At 51.5% G+C, this 14,867-nt stretch overlaps 1 protein-coding gene across 1 annotated transcript in view; it reads right to left on the reverse strand.

The window, feature by feature from the left end:
- Positions 1 to 14,867, reverse strand: part of SLC13A4 (solute carrier family 13 member 4) — a 45,847-nt gene that overhangs the window by 12,979 nt on the left and 18,001 nt on the right. Inside the window, 6 exon segments of the mRNA XM_019452856.2 lie at positions 4,746 to 4,930; positions 6,927 to 7,004; positions 7,768 to 7,807; positions 10,514 to 10,568; positions 10,977 to 11,149; positions 13,121 to 13,257. Of these exon segments, the coding sequence (XP_019308401.2) occupies positions 4,746 to 4,930; positions 6,927 to 7,004; positions 7,768 to 7,807; positions 10,514 to 10,568; positions 10,977 to 11,149; positions 13,121 to 13,257 (668 nt within the window).

The following is a 14,867-nucleotide window of genomic DNA, read 5'->3' on the forward strand; positions in this document are numbered from 1 at the left end:
TAAAGTCACTGAAGCAATATGAGCTTTGACTAGGGGATGCAATTCTGGAGAAGTTTGGACTCTAGAGCATCAGGAGGGTCCCCGGTGTTGACTGTGCCCATAGGAGAACCATGACTTAGAATCTCTAAATCTTTGATCAACATGCACTGGTGTCTTAGCGTCTCAGGGAGGTTACCCGGAGGACTCTCCATTCATCGCCAGGCAGGGCGGTGGCCCCAGCCCAGGTGTCGTTTCCTGGGGAGCCACATGTGAGCCACGACTATAGCCTAGACAACACCTGCATTCCTTTGCCCTTGGGCTCTTCTAGTCGGGACTGGGCACAGAACTCCTCTAAGCTGGGAGGAGACTGTGCCCCTCTCTTCACACTAGACACTGCATGGAAAAAGAGAACGACCGAGAGAAGAATCCCCCAGAGAGAAAATACAATGGAAGCACAGGACGCAAGAGTGTTTAATCTTCTCTGCCATCACAGAGAAACAACGCTGTTGTTTTGCACTGTGGCCTGGTCGTGGACTTACCTTTACCATCGGTGTGCCTCTTGGGAAGTTGTGACAGCTCGTGCCCTCCCTAAGGGCCAGAGTCACTGTCAGTCACTGTCAGTGACTATCAGTCACCATCAGTGGAGAGAAGGGCTTTGGGAGCTAGAAGGACACCAGAGGGCATGTAAATCACTGAGTGATCACTCTGGGCTGCGCTGGGCCAACAGGCATGAAGTCTTGCATCATCTGTTCTCTGTACGTAGAAGCCTAGGCCCTGCTCCTGGACCCAGGAAAAGGAATGGATTTTTCGAATAGATTAAATAGACTTTTGTGGATAAATGTTAGGGCCTAATACCATCTACAGCCTTTAGAAAGTGTGCCTGTATGTACTGAATGTAACAACCGATTTGTAGATTTTTTAAACACAGCCAGGATGCACTCTGGGGGTGGTCTGTTCGCCAGTGGCAAGAAAAATAGCACGGTGGCATCTGCAGACCAGCGGGGATCCGGGGAGTCCACCTTCCTTTCACAGAATTCCTGCTGTCCAAGTAAGCCAATGTTATGACTAAATGTACCGTGACACAAGCCAGGAAGCAGACTGAGGGAATATGAATCGGCCCAACCACAGAGTGAACCAGAAATTGAAGAGCAGAAACTCAGAGCTTGGACAGAATAATATGGGGTGACGACTCCGTGAAGTTCACGTCCCAGAGACTTTGGTCTTAACTTTCATTGGCCATCTCCCCCGCCCCCCCCGACTCCTCCCTCCCTCCCTCCCTTCCTCCCTCCCTCCCTTCCTTCCTTCCTTCCTTCCTTCCTTCCTTCCTTCCTTCCCTCCCTCCCTCCCTCCATCTCTCCCTCCCCACCTCCCTCCCTCCCTCCTTTCCTTCCTTCCTCCCTCCCTTCCTTCCTTGTTTCCTTCCTTCCCTCCCTCCCTCCATCTCTCCCTCCCCATCTCCCCCCTCCTTTCCCTCCTTTCCTCCTTCCTTCTTTACTTCCCCCATTCCCCTTCAATCCTTCCTTCCTCCCTCTCTTCCTTCCTTCCTTTCCTTCCCTCTGTTTCCTTCCTTCCTTCCTTCCTTCCTTCCTTCCTTCCCTCCATCTCTCCCTCCCCACCTCCCTCACTCCTTTCCCTCCCTTCCTTCCTTCCTTCCTTCCTTCCTTCCTTCCTTCCTTCCTTCCTTCCTTCCCTCCCTCCCTCCATCTCTCCCTCCCCACCTCCCTCCCTCCCTCCTTTCCTTCCTCCCTCCCTCCCTTCCTTGTTTCCTTCCTTCCCTCCCTCCCTCCATCTCTCCCTCCCCACCTCCCCCCTCCTTTCCCTCCTTTCCTCCTTCCTTCTTTACTTCCCCCATTCCCCTTCAATCCTTCCTTCCTCCCTCTCTTCCTTCCTTTCCTTCCCTCCTTCCTTCCCTCTGTTTCCTTCCTTCCTTCCTTCCTTCCTTCCTTCCTTCCTTTCTTCCTCCCTTCCCTCCATCTCTCCCTCCCCACCTCCCTCACTCCTTTCCCTCCCTTCCTCCTTTCCTCCCTTCTTTCCTTCCCCCATTACCCCTTCAATCCTTCCCCTCTTCCTTCCTTCCTTCCTTCCTTCCTTCCTTCCTTCCTTCCCTCCTTCCTTTCCTTCCTTCCCTCCTTCCTTCCTTCTTTCCTTCCCTCCTTCCTTCCCTCTCTGCTTCCTTCCTTCCTTCCTTCCCTCCATCTCTCCCTCCCCACCTCCCTCGCTCCTTTCCCTCCCTTCCTCCTTCCCTCCTTCCTTCTTTCCTTCCCCCATTCCCCCTTCAATCCTTCCCCCTTTCCTTCCTCCCTCCCTCCCTTCCTACCTTCCTTCCCTCCTTCCTTCCTTCTTTCCTTCCTTCCTTCCTTCCTTCCTTCCTTCCTTCCCCCCTCTCTCCCTCCCCACCTCCCTCACTCCTTTCCCTCCCTTCCTCCTTTCCTCCCTTCTTTCCTTCCCTCATTCCCCCTTCAATCCTTCCCCCCTTCCTTCCTCCCTTCCTTTCCTTCCTTCCCTCCTTCCTTCTTTCCTTCCCTCCTTCCTTCCCTCTCTCCTTCCTTCCTTCCTTCCTTCCTTCCTTCCTTCCTTCCTTCCCTCCTTCCCTCCATCTCTCTCTCCCCACCTCCCTCGCTCCTTTCCCTCCCTTCCTCCTTCCCTCCTTCCTTCTTTCCTTCCCCCATTCCCCCTTCAATCCTTCCCCCTTTCCTTCCTCCCTCCCTCCCTTCCTACCTTCCTTCCCTCCTTCCTTCCTTCCCTCTTTCCTTCCCTCTCTCCTTCCTTTCTTCCTTCCTTCCTTCCTTCCTTTCTTCCTTCCCTTCCTCCCTCCCTCCATCTCTCCCTCCCCACCTCCCTCCCTGCTTTCTCTCCCTTCCTCCTTCCCTCCTTCCTTCTTTCCTTCCCCCATTCCCCCTTCAATCCTTCCCCCCTTCCTTCCTCCCTCCCTTCCTTCCGTCCCTCCCTCCCTCCATCTCTCCCTCCCCACCTCCCTCCCTCCTTTCCTCCTTCCCTCCTTCCTTCTTTCCTTCCCCCATTCCCCCCCTTCAATCCTTCCTTCCTTCCTTCCTTCCTTCCTTCCTTCCTTCCTTCCTTCCTTCCTTCCCTTTCCTGCTAAATGGAAGGGTGTGTTTATCCTCTTGGCTATGATCAATTTCTCTGCCCTCTGCTCTGGAGCCCATCCTTTCTTGTTTTCTCAGTGATATCACTCTATCAATCATCACCTCTCTCCCAAAACTTTAATTTTCCTCTCACCTGGACATGCCTATCAGCATTTAAACATCTTCCGTCTTAAAACCCCCTCTTGACCCCACTGGACTCTTCCTTTGTCATCATCCCATACCTCTCCTTCCCATCACAGACAACTCTCCGTCTACTCACCTCCAGCCTACTCCTCACCTCACTGACACTTGGCTTCACTTTTCAATCTCTTGACCAAATTGTTCTTGCCTAGGTTACCTCTGAGTCACCAAATCAAACGGACACATTTTTGTCCTTCTTTTCCTTATCCATTCAGCCACTTTAAACAGTATAGCCCACCCCTTCCTCCTTGAACACTTTCTTCCCTTTGATGGAACGACACTAGATTTTCCTCTTCCCTGGGTGATTGATCCCTTTTGTTGTCTCATTTATAGTCTACTTTAAAATATTCAAGCTTAATATTTACGGTCCCTGCTCTAATGAACTCTCTCTGTTTTCCCTGAGTGATTGATCTCCTTCACTCTCCTGACTTCAGTTTCCACATGCATCCCACCAGGACCCAATGCCATCTAATCTGTGGGCCCAGAACAACATGCAAATGTGGGGCCACTCGTTCAAAAATTATTCAGAATTTTCAGATGGTGACAGCAGAGCATTGAGCTAAGTATGGGGCCCTTCTGAGCATGGTAGTTGATGTGACAACATGGGTTACATGTTCATGAAGACAGCTCTTCAGGCCACTAAATCTGTGCCTTTAGCCTAAAAATAAGATTCAGAGCTGTGTATCCATCTGGACGTCTCAGCCTCCACGTCAACATTTCCTCATTTTTCTGCTCATTTAGGTAAAGGGCGACGCTCTTCCCCCAGCTGCAGAAGCCATGAGTCTGACAATCAGACTTGGCCTTTCCCTCTCTCGGGCCCATCTCTCAAATCTGACCATCTCTCCACTGCTGTCTGTGTTTGCAGGCCATCACCAGCTCTCTCCTGGGCATCTGCAGTGCTGTCCAAAATTATCTTCCTGCCGCCTACTTTTCCTTCCTACTTCCTTCCTGCTTCCTCCCTACTTTTTCCACTTTTTCAGTCCACCATCAGTTTCCCAAACTGTAAATCCGATCACCTCACTCCCTGCCTAAAATGCTTCAAAGACGTCTCATGGCCTTTCAGATGAAGTCCAGACTCCTTCGTGGGCCTCAAGAGGCCCTTTGCAATCTGCATTTCCACCTTTTGCCCTCCGCCATTTTCTTTTATGGGCTCTTTTCTCTCGCCTCAGTCCTGCCACTCACTGCTTTCTTTGGAAAACCTCTCTTCGTCCATTGTACTCCCACTGGGCCTCGGGTCTCGCTTCCAAGGCTGTGTCTTTGGGGAGGCCTGTGCTCCCTGTAGACTGGGTGGCCCCCGTGGGCTCTCCCAGCAGAACCCTGCCCCTCTCCAGTCCCACTGAACTGTCATGCTCGATGTCTCTTTTCCCTCTTGGTATGGAAGCTACTCTAGGTCCATTTTCTGCCCTATCCTTAGCACCCAGTTCCATTCCTGACACGTAGTGGCTGTTGAGTAGGTATTTGTTGACCAGGTGAGTTACTTACTTGTTGAAGTGTTCCAAGAAAATGAGGCTGGTGGAGGTACCAATAATGGTGGTCAGGCCCCCAATGGTAGCGGCGTAAGATATGCTCAGAGACAGGCACTTGCAGATCATCTGGTCACGCTGGGACTTGTACTTTCTGTTGAGCTCCTGGTTCCTGGGCCCAGGAATCAGGACTAGTGGCTTTTCCTATCGGAGGAAAATTAGTCAGTGCCTCCAACCCAGCGCGGGCTGTCCCCTACACAAGGCATGAAAATAGGGGCATCATGGCGCAGTGGAAAGACAAATCCCAATCCTAGTTCTACCGTTTACCAACTTGGGCAGCCCCGCTGGGCCGCATATTCTTCTGTAGAATGAAGATCCTATTTTCTCCACAAGACTGTTATAAAGAGTAAGTGAAGTGACGTACGTAAAGCACTTAGAACATTTCCTGGCATTTAGCGAATGCTAAGCTATTATTACTTTTGTTGTTAGTAACAGCGTGTTCTGTTTCTCACTTGAACTCCAGCAAAACTGGTTGCTCTCCGCTCTCTGTGTGAATAACACATGGAAGGTGGTTGTTCTATCCAGAGCTGGAGTGACAGTCCTGACCCCGAGAGGACTGAGAAGTAACGCTTACGTTGCAGGGGGAATCCAGTGTGTGATTCTCTCCTCCCTTCCTCACGCTTTTCTCCTTTTCACCTCTTGGTTTTGCCTCCCCACGCCCCTCCTCTCCTTGTATATAAGGCCGGCCTTCTGTCTTCTCTCAGGTCCTGTTTGGCCCAGATGGTGGCCTTTCAGGGTCAGAGGTTGCTGACCTCTGGTCTCAAGTATAGATAAAGAAGCAAGTGCCCTCTTCTCCCCCAGGCCTGGTCTCCCCTCACTGAGTCTTCATGAGACCAAGGCCAGCAGGCCAGATCCCGGGAAAACCACGGCAAAGAGGCCATCTTGCCTCCTTTCTCAAAGCCCTACCTCGTAGGAGGGCCCAGGCCAGTCTGGACCCTCCCTAACCTTCCTGAGAGATTCATTATCAAAGCTGGAAGAGACCTCATAGATTCTCTGGTCCAGTGGTTTTCTACGATCCTTTCTACTAACGAACATTTTCACGGACCTCCAATGCATAAAATATGATGTAGCATTTCATCAGCGTACCTCTGTTTTGTAACTAAAAGTACACACGTGTGGTCGGGGCGGGGTGGGGGTGGGGCTTGGATTTGAATTGCGATGCTCCTCTCACTACTAGTTCTAAGGCCTGGGGCACATGATGTGATGTCCTTGCCTCATCTGCAGAAATGGAGTTCCAGACTGGTACCTCACCGAGCCAAGACTGGGGAGAAAATGCTTCGCACGTGCTTGGTACATAAAAAGCGTTTCATAAATGGTGATGGTTATTTATGAGCATGATGGATGTTAAGGAATTGAGATTATTTGGATGGACACAAAGATTTGAAATCAAGGGTTTTTTTTTTTGTTGTTGTTGTTGTTTTTAACAGAAGGACATATATGGCATATTCCTGTTTTTATTTTTTGAAATCAAGGGTTTTAAGTGGTAGCTGCAATTTTATACCAGCTTCAGTATCTATCTTGTTTCTGCATTTTCTTTCAGTGGAATAGTAAGTAGCAGGAGGATCCTCATTTGCACAGAAAAAGTTTTCTTACAATCTCAGAATCAGTAAAATATTTGCGTTTTTCCTGAAGCACTTATGAGAAACAGCTTGAACACCTCTGATCTAGTCAAACCCCCAGTTAAAAAAAATTTTTTTAATGTTTATTTTTTGAGAGAGAGAGAGAGAGCGAGAGAGAGCGTGCGAGCACAAGCGGGGGAGGGGCAGAGAGAGAGGGAGACACAGAATCCGAAGCAGGCTCCAGGCTCTGAGCTGTCAGCACCGAGCCCGACGCGGGGCTCGAACTCACGGAACCGTGAGGATCATGACCTGAACCACCCAGGCGCCCCAACTTCCAGCTTTTATGGCTGAAGAAAAAACAGGGGCTCAGATGGTAGAATGGCTTGCCGAAATCAACAGTGAGTTAGATGTTTTATCCCCATGGCACGTGCAGGCCAGACATGCATGTGGCTGGAGGGCTTGGTGGCAGCTCACGGCCCTGACGCCCTCATACCTTGAAGGCCAGCGCCCCGTAGGTAGCTCAAGGCCTTTCCTGTAGGAAACAGGGTCCGGGGTGGGGGGGGGGGGGTGAGTTCTATTACCTGGGATCGGTGCTGCTTCTTGCCCTGGGGGCTTGCCATTTTGACAGGGTTGGTGATTGGGGGCACCCCATTCAGGTTCTGCAGGGACAAAGACCATCACGCTGTCAGGAAGACGACGTGGTGGCCCTCAGAGGGACCACGTAGTCGCCCCCATGGGCACCCCACGCCTCCGCGCAGTGGAAATAGGAAACCGGAAACCGGGGAGAATGCGCAGCCCCACTGTGCCTCCAGCCCGCACCTCCCCATCCAGCCTGGTATCGAGCCGCCCTTTTGCACAGGCTTTTGAAACTGGGCAGAGCACGGCTGCGTCCTTGCAGGAGAGCCCGGCTTTCTGGAACTTCATTAGCTAACGATGAATCCTTCATTTTTCTTTAACGCGAAGGAGATGAAAAACAAAAATCCCACCACAACAAAGTCCACAGTGTGGGCATCAAAATTTGGGCTGCCGTACGAAGACGTAAAACCAGCTCTGGGGGAGGAGCGAGGCCGTAACCTCGGCTTTCCTCCGTGAATGTGACCCTTTTCATAGTTTTTGCGCGGACTCCCCAGTGCAAGGAATCCCGAGGGTGAATCTGTGCTTCCTGGAGGGCTGAGGGTCGGGTTCCCGCGAAAAAGGCCACCGTGCACTTGATGAAAGGCTAAGCCCTCTCGCGACCGGGGTTCAGAGGTACGCAGGCCCTTGCCAGGAGCCCGCCCGGCCCCCTCTCACGTCTGGGCTGGCGCGAGCACCTCTCTGTTCTCACACCAGCGGTGCTGCTGGGCTCCAGGCCATCTCTGTCCCTGAGTCCGCTCGAGGGACCTCCAAGTGATCTTAGAGCACGGAAAACACCCAAAGCCTTACCTTGTCCTGCATCAGAGAAGTGAAGTCTGCAGTCGACGTGCTGGAACAAAGCAAAGGAAACGGGAACACAACAGTGGACCAGACCTCATGCCCTTCCCTGCCCCACCTTGGTGTTCGGCGTCGTGACTGCTCTGGGGTCCGGTTTCCTAGGCTGCAGAGAGACTAACCTCACGAGGGTCTTCCTAGCCTCCCGGAGACGCTGCCGGGATTCATGGGGACACAGCGGTACTAACACTACTCACTAGCGCAGAGTGCATTTGGGGGGCTGGCCCTTAAATACGGACGTCAGTCCTCCTGACGTTGTCACCACGGATCGCTGGTACCTGCATTTATAGGGCAGACAGGTGGGCCGGTCTCTGTCTGCCTGGAGCGCCTGGGCCCCCTGCCCCCCAACCACATTCTCACTGGCTGACTCGGTGAAGGTCACCGGCTAGAAGGAGACATTTGCCACGTGCTTCCCTGAGGCTGCAGGAGCAGGGAGGGCCTGTGCGAGGTGAGAAGCCGAGGTGAGCAAGAGGTTGGGGGGGGGAGGGCGGGGAATTTCTGACACAGCTGCTCCTGTGTGTGCTGAGTCTCTTCCATGCCCGGGGATCCCCCACCCAGCCTTGGCCTTGAGTACAGAGGGAGGTGGGAACTTAACAACAGCACTCGTGGCTTACGCTCAGCGCTAAATGCATGCTTCGGTTTTGGTTCTTTTTTTTTTTTTTTTTTTAATTTTTTTTTTTTAACATTTATTTATTTTTGAGAGACAGAGAGAGATAGAGCATGAGTGGGGGAGGAGCAGAGAGAGGGGGAGACACAGAATCCGAAGCAGGCTCCGGGCTCCCCACCGTCAGCACAGAGCCCGATGCGGGGCTCGAACTCACGGGCCGAGAGATCGCGACCTGAGCCGAAGCTGGACGCTGAACCAACTGAGCCGGCCAGGCACCCGGGTTTGTTTTAGTTCTGAAGGCAATGGGTGCCGTGAGCACTCTGTGAAGACAGGTGTTGGACACGCGTGCAGGACTGGAGCCCTGTGGCCATCACCCCTGACCAGGCTACCTCAAGGGAGAGTGAGGAGTTGAGCAGGGTTTGGAGGGAAGCATTCTTTGGAGAGGGTTGTTGGCCTGGGAGGAGTAGCGTGTTATGATGTTTCCCCTCCCTCCTTCTCAAATCGGGTGAGGGGGGCAGGCCTGGAGCCCCTCAGACAGCCTGGAAGGTGCTGGCCACCGTGGAAGATGGCCATCCTCACCCCACAAATGGCCTGGCCTCCACCAGCAGTCTGCTGAGGGAGATCTAGGGACAACTTGAGCTCTTTGCTTCAGAGTCTGGGGACATGTATTCAGATCTGGAGAAGAACAAAGGCAGGGCATGATGCCGAGTCTCTCTTGTCATGGGTCACGCACTCGGAAGGTGGCAGGGCGGGAGCCTTCTTGAAGAGGCCCCACCCAAGAGGCAGAGGCAACCCCGGAACAAAGGGGCTCTGGGGGGGAGTAAAGCGGCAGAGCACAGAACCAGGGGGTGGGGGGTGGGGGGTCATCCGGGAGCACCTCACCACCGCCATCAGGCCTGGGGCTCGGCAGAGGTCACCTCAAGGGGACACTGTAGGGGTGCTGAAGGTGGGCGCCCGGCCAGGCCAAGTGAGGGAGCCAGGGTCCAAGTCTCAGAGATGGTATGGACCCCTGGAGAAGTCGGAAGCAGCAGAGGGAGGGGCGGCGGCCCAGACGGTGGGAGGAGGAAGGGCCAAAGAGGAGTCTCTCCCCACGCACTCTGACCTCTGACCCTGCAGGCCTGGTGGGGGGTGGGAGCAGAGCTAGTCCCCACCCTTCTGCGCCCTCCCCTCACATGTGCTGGTTTCAGTCAGTGCCAGTTCTCACGGCCCACGAAGTCACCAAACTACAAAACTCAGTTTCGCTACACGTCCAACTTTTAGAGGCGATACTCCTCAGCGACCCTCGAGGACAACGGTCTGATATAAAATCTCCAAATGAAATGAGCCGTTGATGGATCTGCCTCAGGTGAATGTTTGGGGGGTGTAGTTCTCCTTTTTTAGCTTCTCTCCACCCTCGCATGGCTCTCTCCCCACTGTCAAGCCCACTACCTGTCACCTCATCTTTCCGTGTCATACCTGACAAGGCCAAGTCTAGTAAGACCATCTCTAGTATCTATAAGATACTTGGTGATCCTCTGAGAATCTTCAGTGACATTCATTATGCAGGTGTTTTCCCATTAATTAAATGTATTACTCTCCTAAGGACACCAATTCAGATGAAATTCTACTTGGTAGGGGTGCCTGGGTGGCTCCGTTGGTTAAGCGTCCGACTTCGGCTCAGGTCATGATCTCGCGGTTCGTGGGTTCGAGCCCCGTGTCGGGCTCTGTGCTGACAGCTCGGAGCCTGGAGCCTGCTTCGGCTTCTCGGTCTCCCTCTCCCTCTCTCCCTCCCTAATTTGTGCTCTGTCTCTCTCAAAAATAAATAAACATTAAAAGAAAAAAAAAAAGAAGTTCTACTTGGTAGCTGTGTGGACAATCAGACTAGTCAGTCTTTCTGTCTCTTCCCTCATCACTGCAACTCCTTGTGGTTGAGGGAGTTGCCCTCAGGATCTTGGCAAGTGGTTCCGAGGATGGAGAGGAAATCAGGACAGAGGGAAGTGTCGAGATGTGAGCCTGGCCTCTAAAAGAGCTGTTCATGGGCTCAGGGCCCAGCTTTCCTGACCCCTGGAATAGACCCGGCAAGGCTCTGTCTGGGAGGAGGGCAGCCATACTCACTCTTCATTGACAAAGATGAGTTCCAGGGAGGGTTGACTGTTGTTTACATCGAGACCTACGGTATCAAAGGAAAGCAGACGTGAGATGTGGACGCTAGAGCTGAGCATGTAGGGCAGGGCTTCCGGACTGGGGCTGAATGGGGAAACCAGGGCGTATCCTGCATGAGGACTGCCCTCCCTCCACCTGAAAGCATGGTGGGGTGTGCAGACACACAGGCCCGGGGGGGTGGGGGGAGAAGGGTGGTCATAGCCGTGGAGTGTTCGGGGGAAAGGGGCAGGTGGTGGCTGATGTAGGAGGGGGAGGAAGAGCCAGGGAAGCGGGGTCACGGGTTACAAGGGCTGGTCTGGGATAGAGGGCAGGGGAGGGGCGTAGATGAGGGAGCCTGGGGAGCCGCGCTGAGCCGGGCCGTGTCACAAGAGGAGGGTACGAGGGCAAAGGGGAGGTGAACTCCAGCAAACTGTACTGATGGGCTCGGCCTCTTCGGCGCCGGAGTTGCCCGCCACGAGCTGCTCCTCCTCGGCACTGACCAGCTCCTGCAGCACGGCCTCCACGATGGGCATCACCATGGCGGTGGTGGACGTGTTAGAGAGCCACATGGAGAGCAGTGTGGTGCAGCACATGAAGCAGAGCAGCAACCTGGAAGGCAGGGCGGCCGGGGCACAGCGTCTACAGCACGGCCATCTCCCGGGGGCCCCCCGCTCACTCGCGGGGCTCCTTTGGGGCCTCCTACGAACCCGATGGTGCTGGCTAGAGAACGGGGTGGGGTGGGGGTAGCGTGTGTCCAGAAGGCCCGGTTTTTATGGCATGCCTTCAACTTTGTACTCCCAGGGCTTGGCACAGAGCAAGCATTAAATGAGCATTTGTTGAAGGAATAAGCCACACGCCACGGGCCAATGGCCTCAGCTAGAAAAAAGCCCCTCCGTAAGCAGAGACTAGCTTTGGTAGTAGGGTCACAGGGCATGGACTTACGGATTGGCCAGCTCTGCAGCCATTAGCTTGGTGATGACGTATGGGCTTTTTTGGTGCCTAAAGGAATTCTTTTTTTGCCCTTGCAGCCAGCACTTCTACGGGTACCATCACATTCTATGCCCTGCAGCCAAGTCACCATACGTATTAGTGACCACGTAGAGATTGGTGTGTGGAGCTCACAGTTCCGCTCGCCGCTTGCCCCACTGTCAGCCTGCTGAAAGCACAGCCCCCCGGGTCACCCAAGTGTCCCGTATCACTGTGTTCACTTTTTCAGCTGGTATCATGAAGAGTCAACCCTTGGAGGAAAACACTAACAAAAAGAACTCTCAAGTGATTTCTCTTGGCCATTGAAGACCTAACAATGTGTGTTGGAACAGACAGGGTTCTCACTTCCGTAAGACAAGGCAACACAAAGACTATCCACGTTTATTGCTTTAGGTGGGATCACAGACTCTGCACGATTTGGGGACAGCACATTTATCGAGTGGATTACGTCAGGTGGGCCAAAGTCCTGGTGGTGTTTTTTTGTTTAGGCTGATGGCCTGAGTTTGCCTGCCCGGGACCCCCACCAGCAAGCAAAGAGCACTACCGGGGGTGGAAACGTGGGGGGATGAGTTAAATAAAGAAGAGTGGAAATGCGATGGGATAGGCATTCTTGAGTTTGACCTTGAGTTTGAGTACACGGAGGTTTTAAAGAGCTCCAGAGTCCCCACGTGACGTGTAGGTGCCATTGTGTGCCTAGGAGGTTGAGTGTGGGGTACGAAGTTATCGCTGAGCCAAGTGGCAAATTAACTTAAATTAAGCTGTAGTTAAGTGGGATACAGGAACATCCTTTTAGGCATAACCTGCATTCGTCTAAATGACCAATGTTGAAAACTGATACCATGTTATTTATTTATACTCCATTGGACTCCCAAAAGAGTCAGGGCAGCTTACAAAAACACGTCACAAGAAAGCTGTAAATAGAAGCAGGTGAGACCCACATTCCAAAGGCAGAAGGGTCAGGCTATTCAACGGAGCAGAGGTGAGGTTAACACAAAACTGTCAATCCTGACTTTCTTACATATCCCCCAAGGTTGGGAATCTCTCTGTGGGCGTTCCTGACCGCAGAGAAGAGGGCACAGTCGAGGGCACGTGTTGTGATCACAGACGCCAGGTCAGATGCAACATATCTAAGCTGTGGGCTGAACCAGTGATAACAAAGTCTCAGGGTGGATGGGAGGAAACCTCCGTGTCTCCTTCAGTGACAAAGGAGAAGACACCCATTTCATCGTCCAGCCTGTTCCTTGTTATACCAGAGAAAGGTTGAGAAACAATGTACGTTGGTCCATCTTGTTTTACCTAATGGGCCCCTTGTGTTTTGTAACCTGCTGCCCTTACGGTCTAGATTACTCAGATAAATTCTTTAGATTGTGATAATAAATGACACCAAAGTCACACACTCAAATCTCTAGTCTATGATCAAGGGCCCTCTCACTGGAGAGTGAGGTAGGAGCCCAGCAGCCCTGACGTCATCCCCTCCCCATTAGTAGAAAACCAACCCGAGCCGGACATCCCCCTGTGGCCCAGGACCACTGTCCAGGTGGCCCCTGGCTGCTGGGGGAAGCTCTATGGCCCGGCACCCCAAGGACCGCTTACATGCCCGGCTTGGCTCCGGCCATCATGACCATGCGCAGAGCAATGCGTTTGTGCAGGTTCCACTTCTCCACGGCAGCTGCCACGCAGATGACACCCACCAGCAGCAGCGTGGTGTTCTTGAAGTATTCGGCGGCCACCTGCGGGAAGGCGGCACAGGTCAGCCCCTCCCCGACCAGGGCCCAGAGGACCGGGCTGTACCCATCGCAACCCATTCTCAACCAGAGGCTGGCACGCAAGGAGGGAGGTGACGATTGTTAAAACAGCTGACTGTTTGAGACTATATATATAAAAAATAGATACATATATATCTCATATATACCCACATACATATATTCTATATACATGCATAACATACTACCTCGGGCAGGCACTGTTCTAAGTAGTTTACAAAGATTGTTTCAGTTAATCTGGCCAGTCACCCAATAAGGTAGATATTCTTCTGCATGCTTAAAAAATATTAAAACACCCTGTCTTTAATTATGATATCATTTCAAAGAATAAACACACACGTATAATTTTATCTTAAGCCTTAAAAAATTGTTAAAATAACTCCGGGCTTGTCCCCGATCTCTCTTTTTTTTTTTTCTGTAGCTTTTTAGAAAATTGTGTTCATTTTTCTTTTTTTAAAAGTTCATTTATTCATTTAGAGAGAGAGAGAGAGAGATAGAGAGAGAGCACATGCATGCCAGCGGAGGAGGGGTAGAGAGAGAGGAGACAGAGAAGCCCAAGCAGGCTCCCACGTGGGGCTCAGTCTCACCTGTGAGATCATGACCCGAGTCAAAATCAAGAGTCGTACACTTAACCAGCTGAGCCACCCAGGCCCCCCTATGTTCATTGTTTTAATTAGAAAATTAATACATGCTCATTATGGAAAACTTCAAAATATAGAAAAATTTAAAGGTGAAATTACCCTTGATCCTACTACTGTTATTACTTTGGTATATTTCCTTCAGTTTGGGTCTATAAAGATACATAATTGGATTTACACAGTATGTATAGCTTTATATTCTGCTTTTCTTCCCATTTACATCATACCCGGATCATTATCTTATTTAACCTCAATTTGTTGGAAAAATTAATCTTAATAGAAGCATAATGCACCACACAATTTGGCCAATTTCCCTTTATTGAATATTTCGGTTAATTCCTTTTCTTTCAACTACAAATGGAGCAAAGAAAAATTTTCTGCTTACCTCATTAACCTTACATAAATATGATAATTTCCTTAGGTTAGAGTTCTTGAGGGTATCTTTATAGCTTGCCTTAAATCTTTAAAAATTCTTTAAAAATTTTTAAAACTTTAAATAACTCTAAATAATTCCAAAGTTGCAAAGCTCCGAAATGATATAGTACAAGGAATACCTGGGGCACCTGTGTGGCTCAGTGGGTTAAGCGTCCGACTTCAGCTCAGGTCATGGTCTCATAGTTCGTGAGTTTGAGTCCCATGATGGGCTCAGAGCCTGGAGCCTGCTTCAGATTCTGTGTCTCCCTCTCTCTCTGCCCTTCCTCTGCTTGCACTCTGTCTCTCTTTCTCAAAAATAAATAAACAGTAAAAAAAACAAAAACATAAGGAATACCAACACACCGTCTACGTGTGTTTTTCTTCCTGAGCCATTTGAGGGTAAGTTGCATGTATTTTAGCCTTTTCCCCTAAATACCTCAGTGTATATTTCCTAAGAATAGGGATTTTCTCTTCCACAGCCGAGTACCAGTAATGAACTTCTTCCTGCCCCTTCATGATGAGGAA

This window comes from Panthera pardus, unplaced genomic scaffold (genome assembly GCF_024362965.1).
Source record: "Panthera pardus isolate Hobbes unplaced genomic scaffold, ASM2436296v1 HiC_scaffold_8, whole genome shotgun sequence".
Lineage (NCBI taxonomy): Eukaryota > Metazoa > Chordata > Mammalia > Carnivora > Felidae > Panthera > Panthera pardus.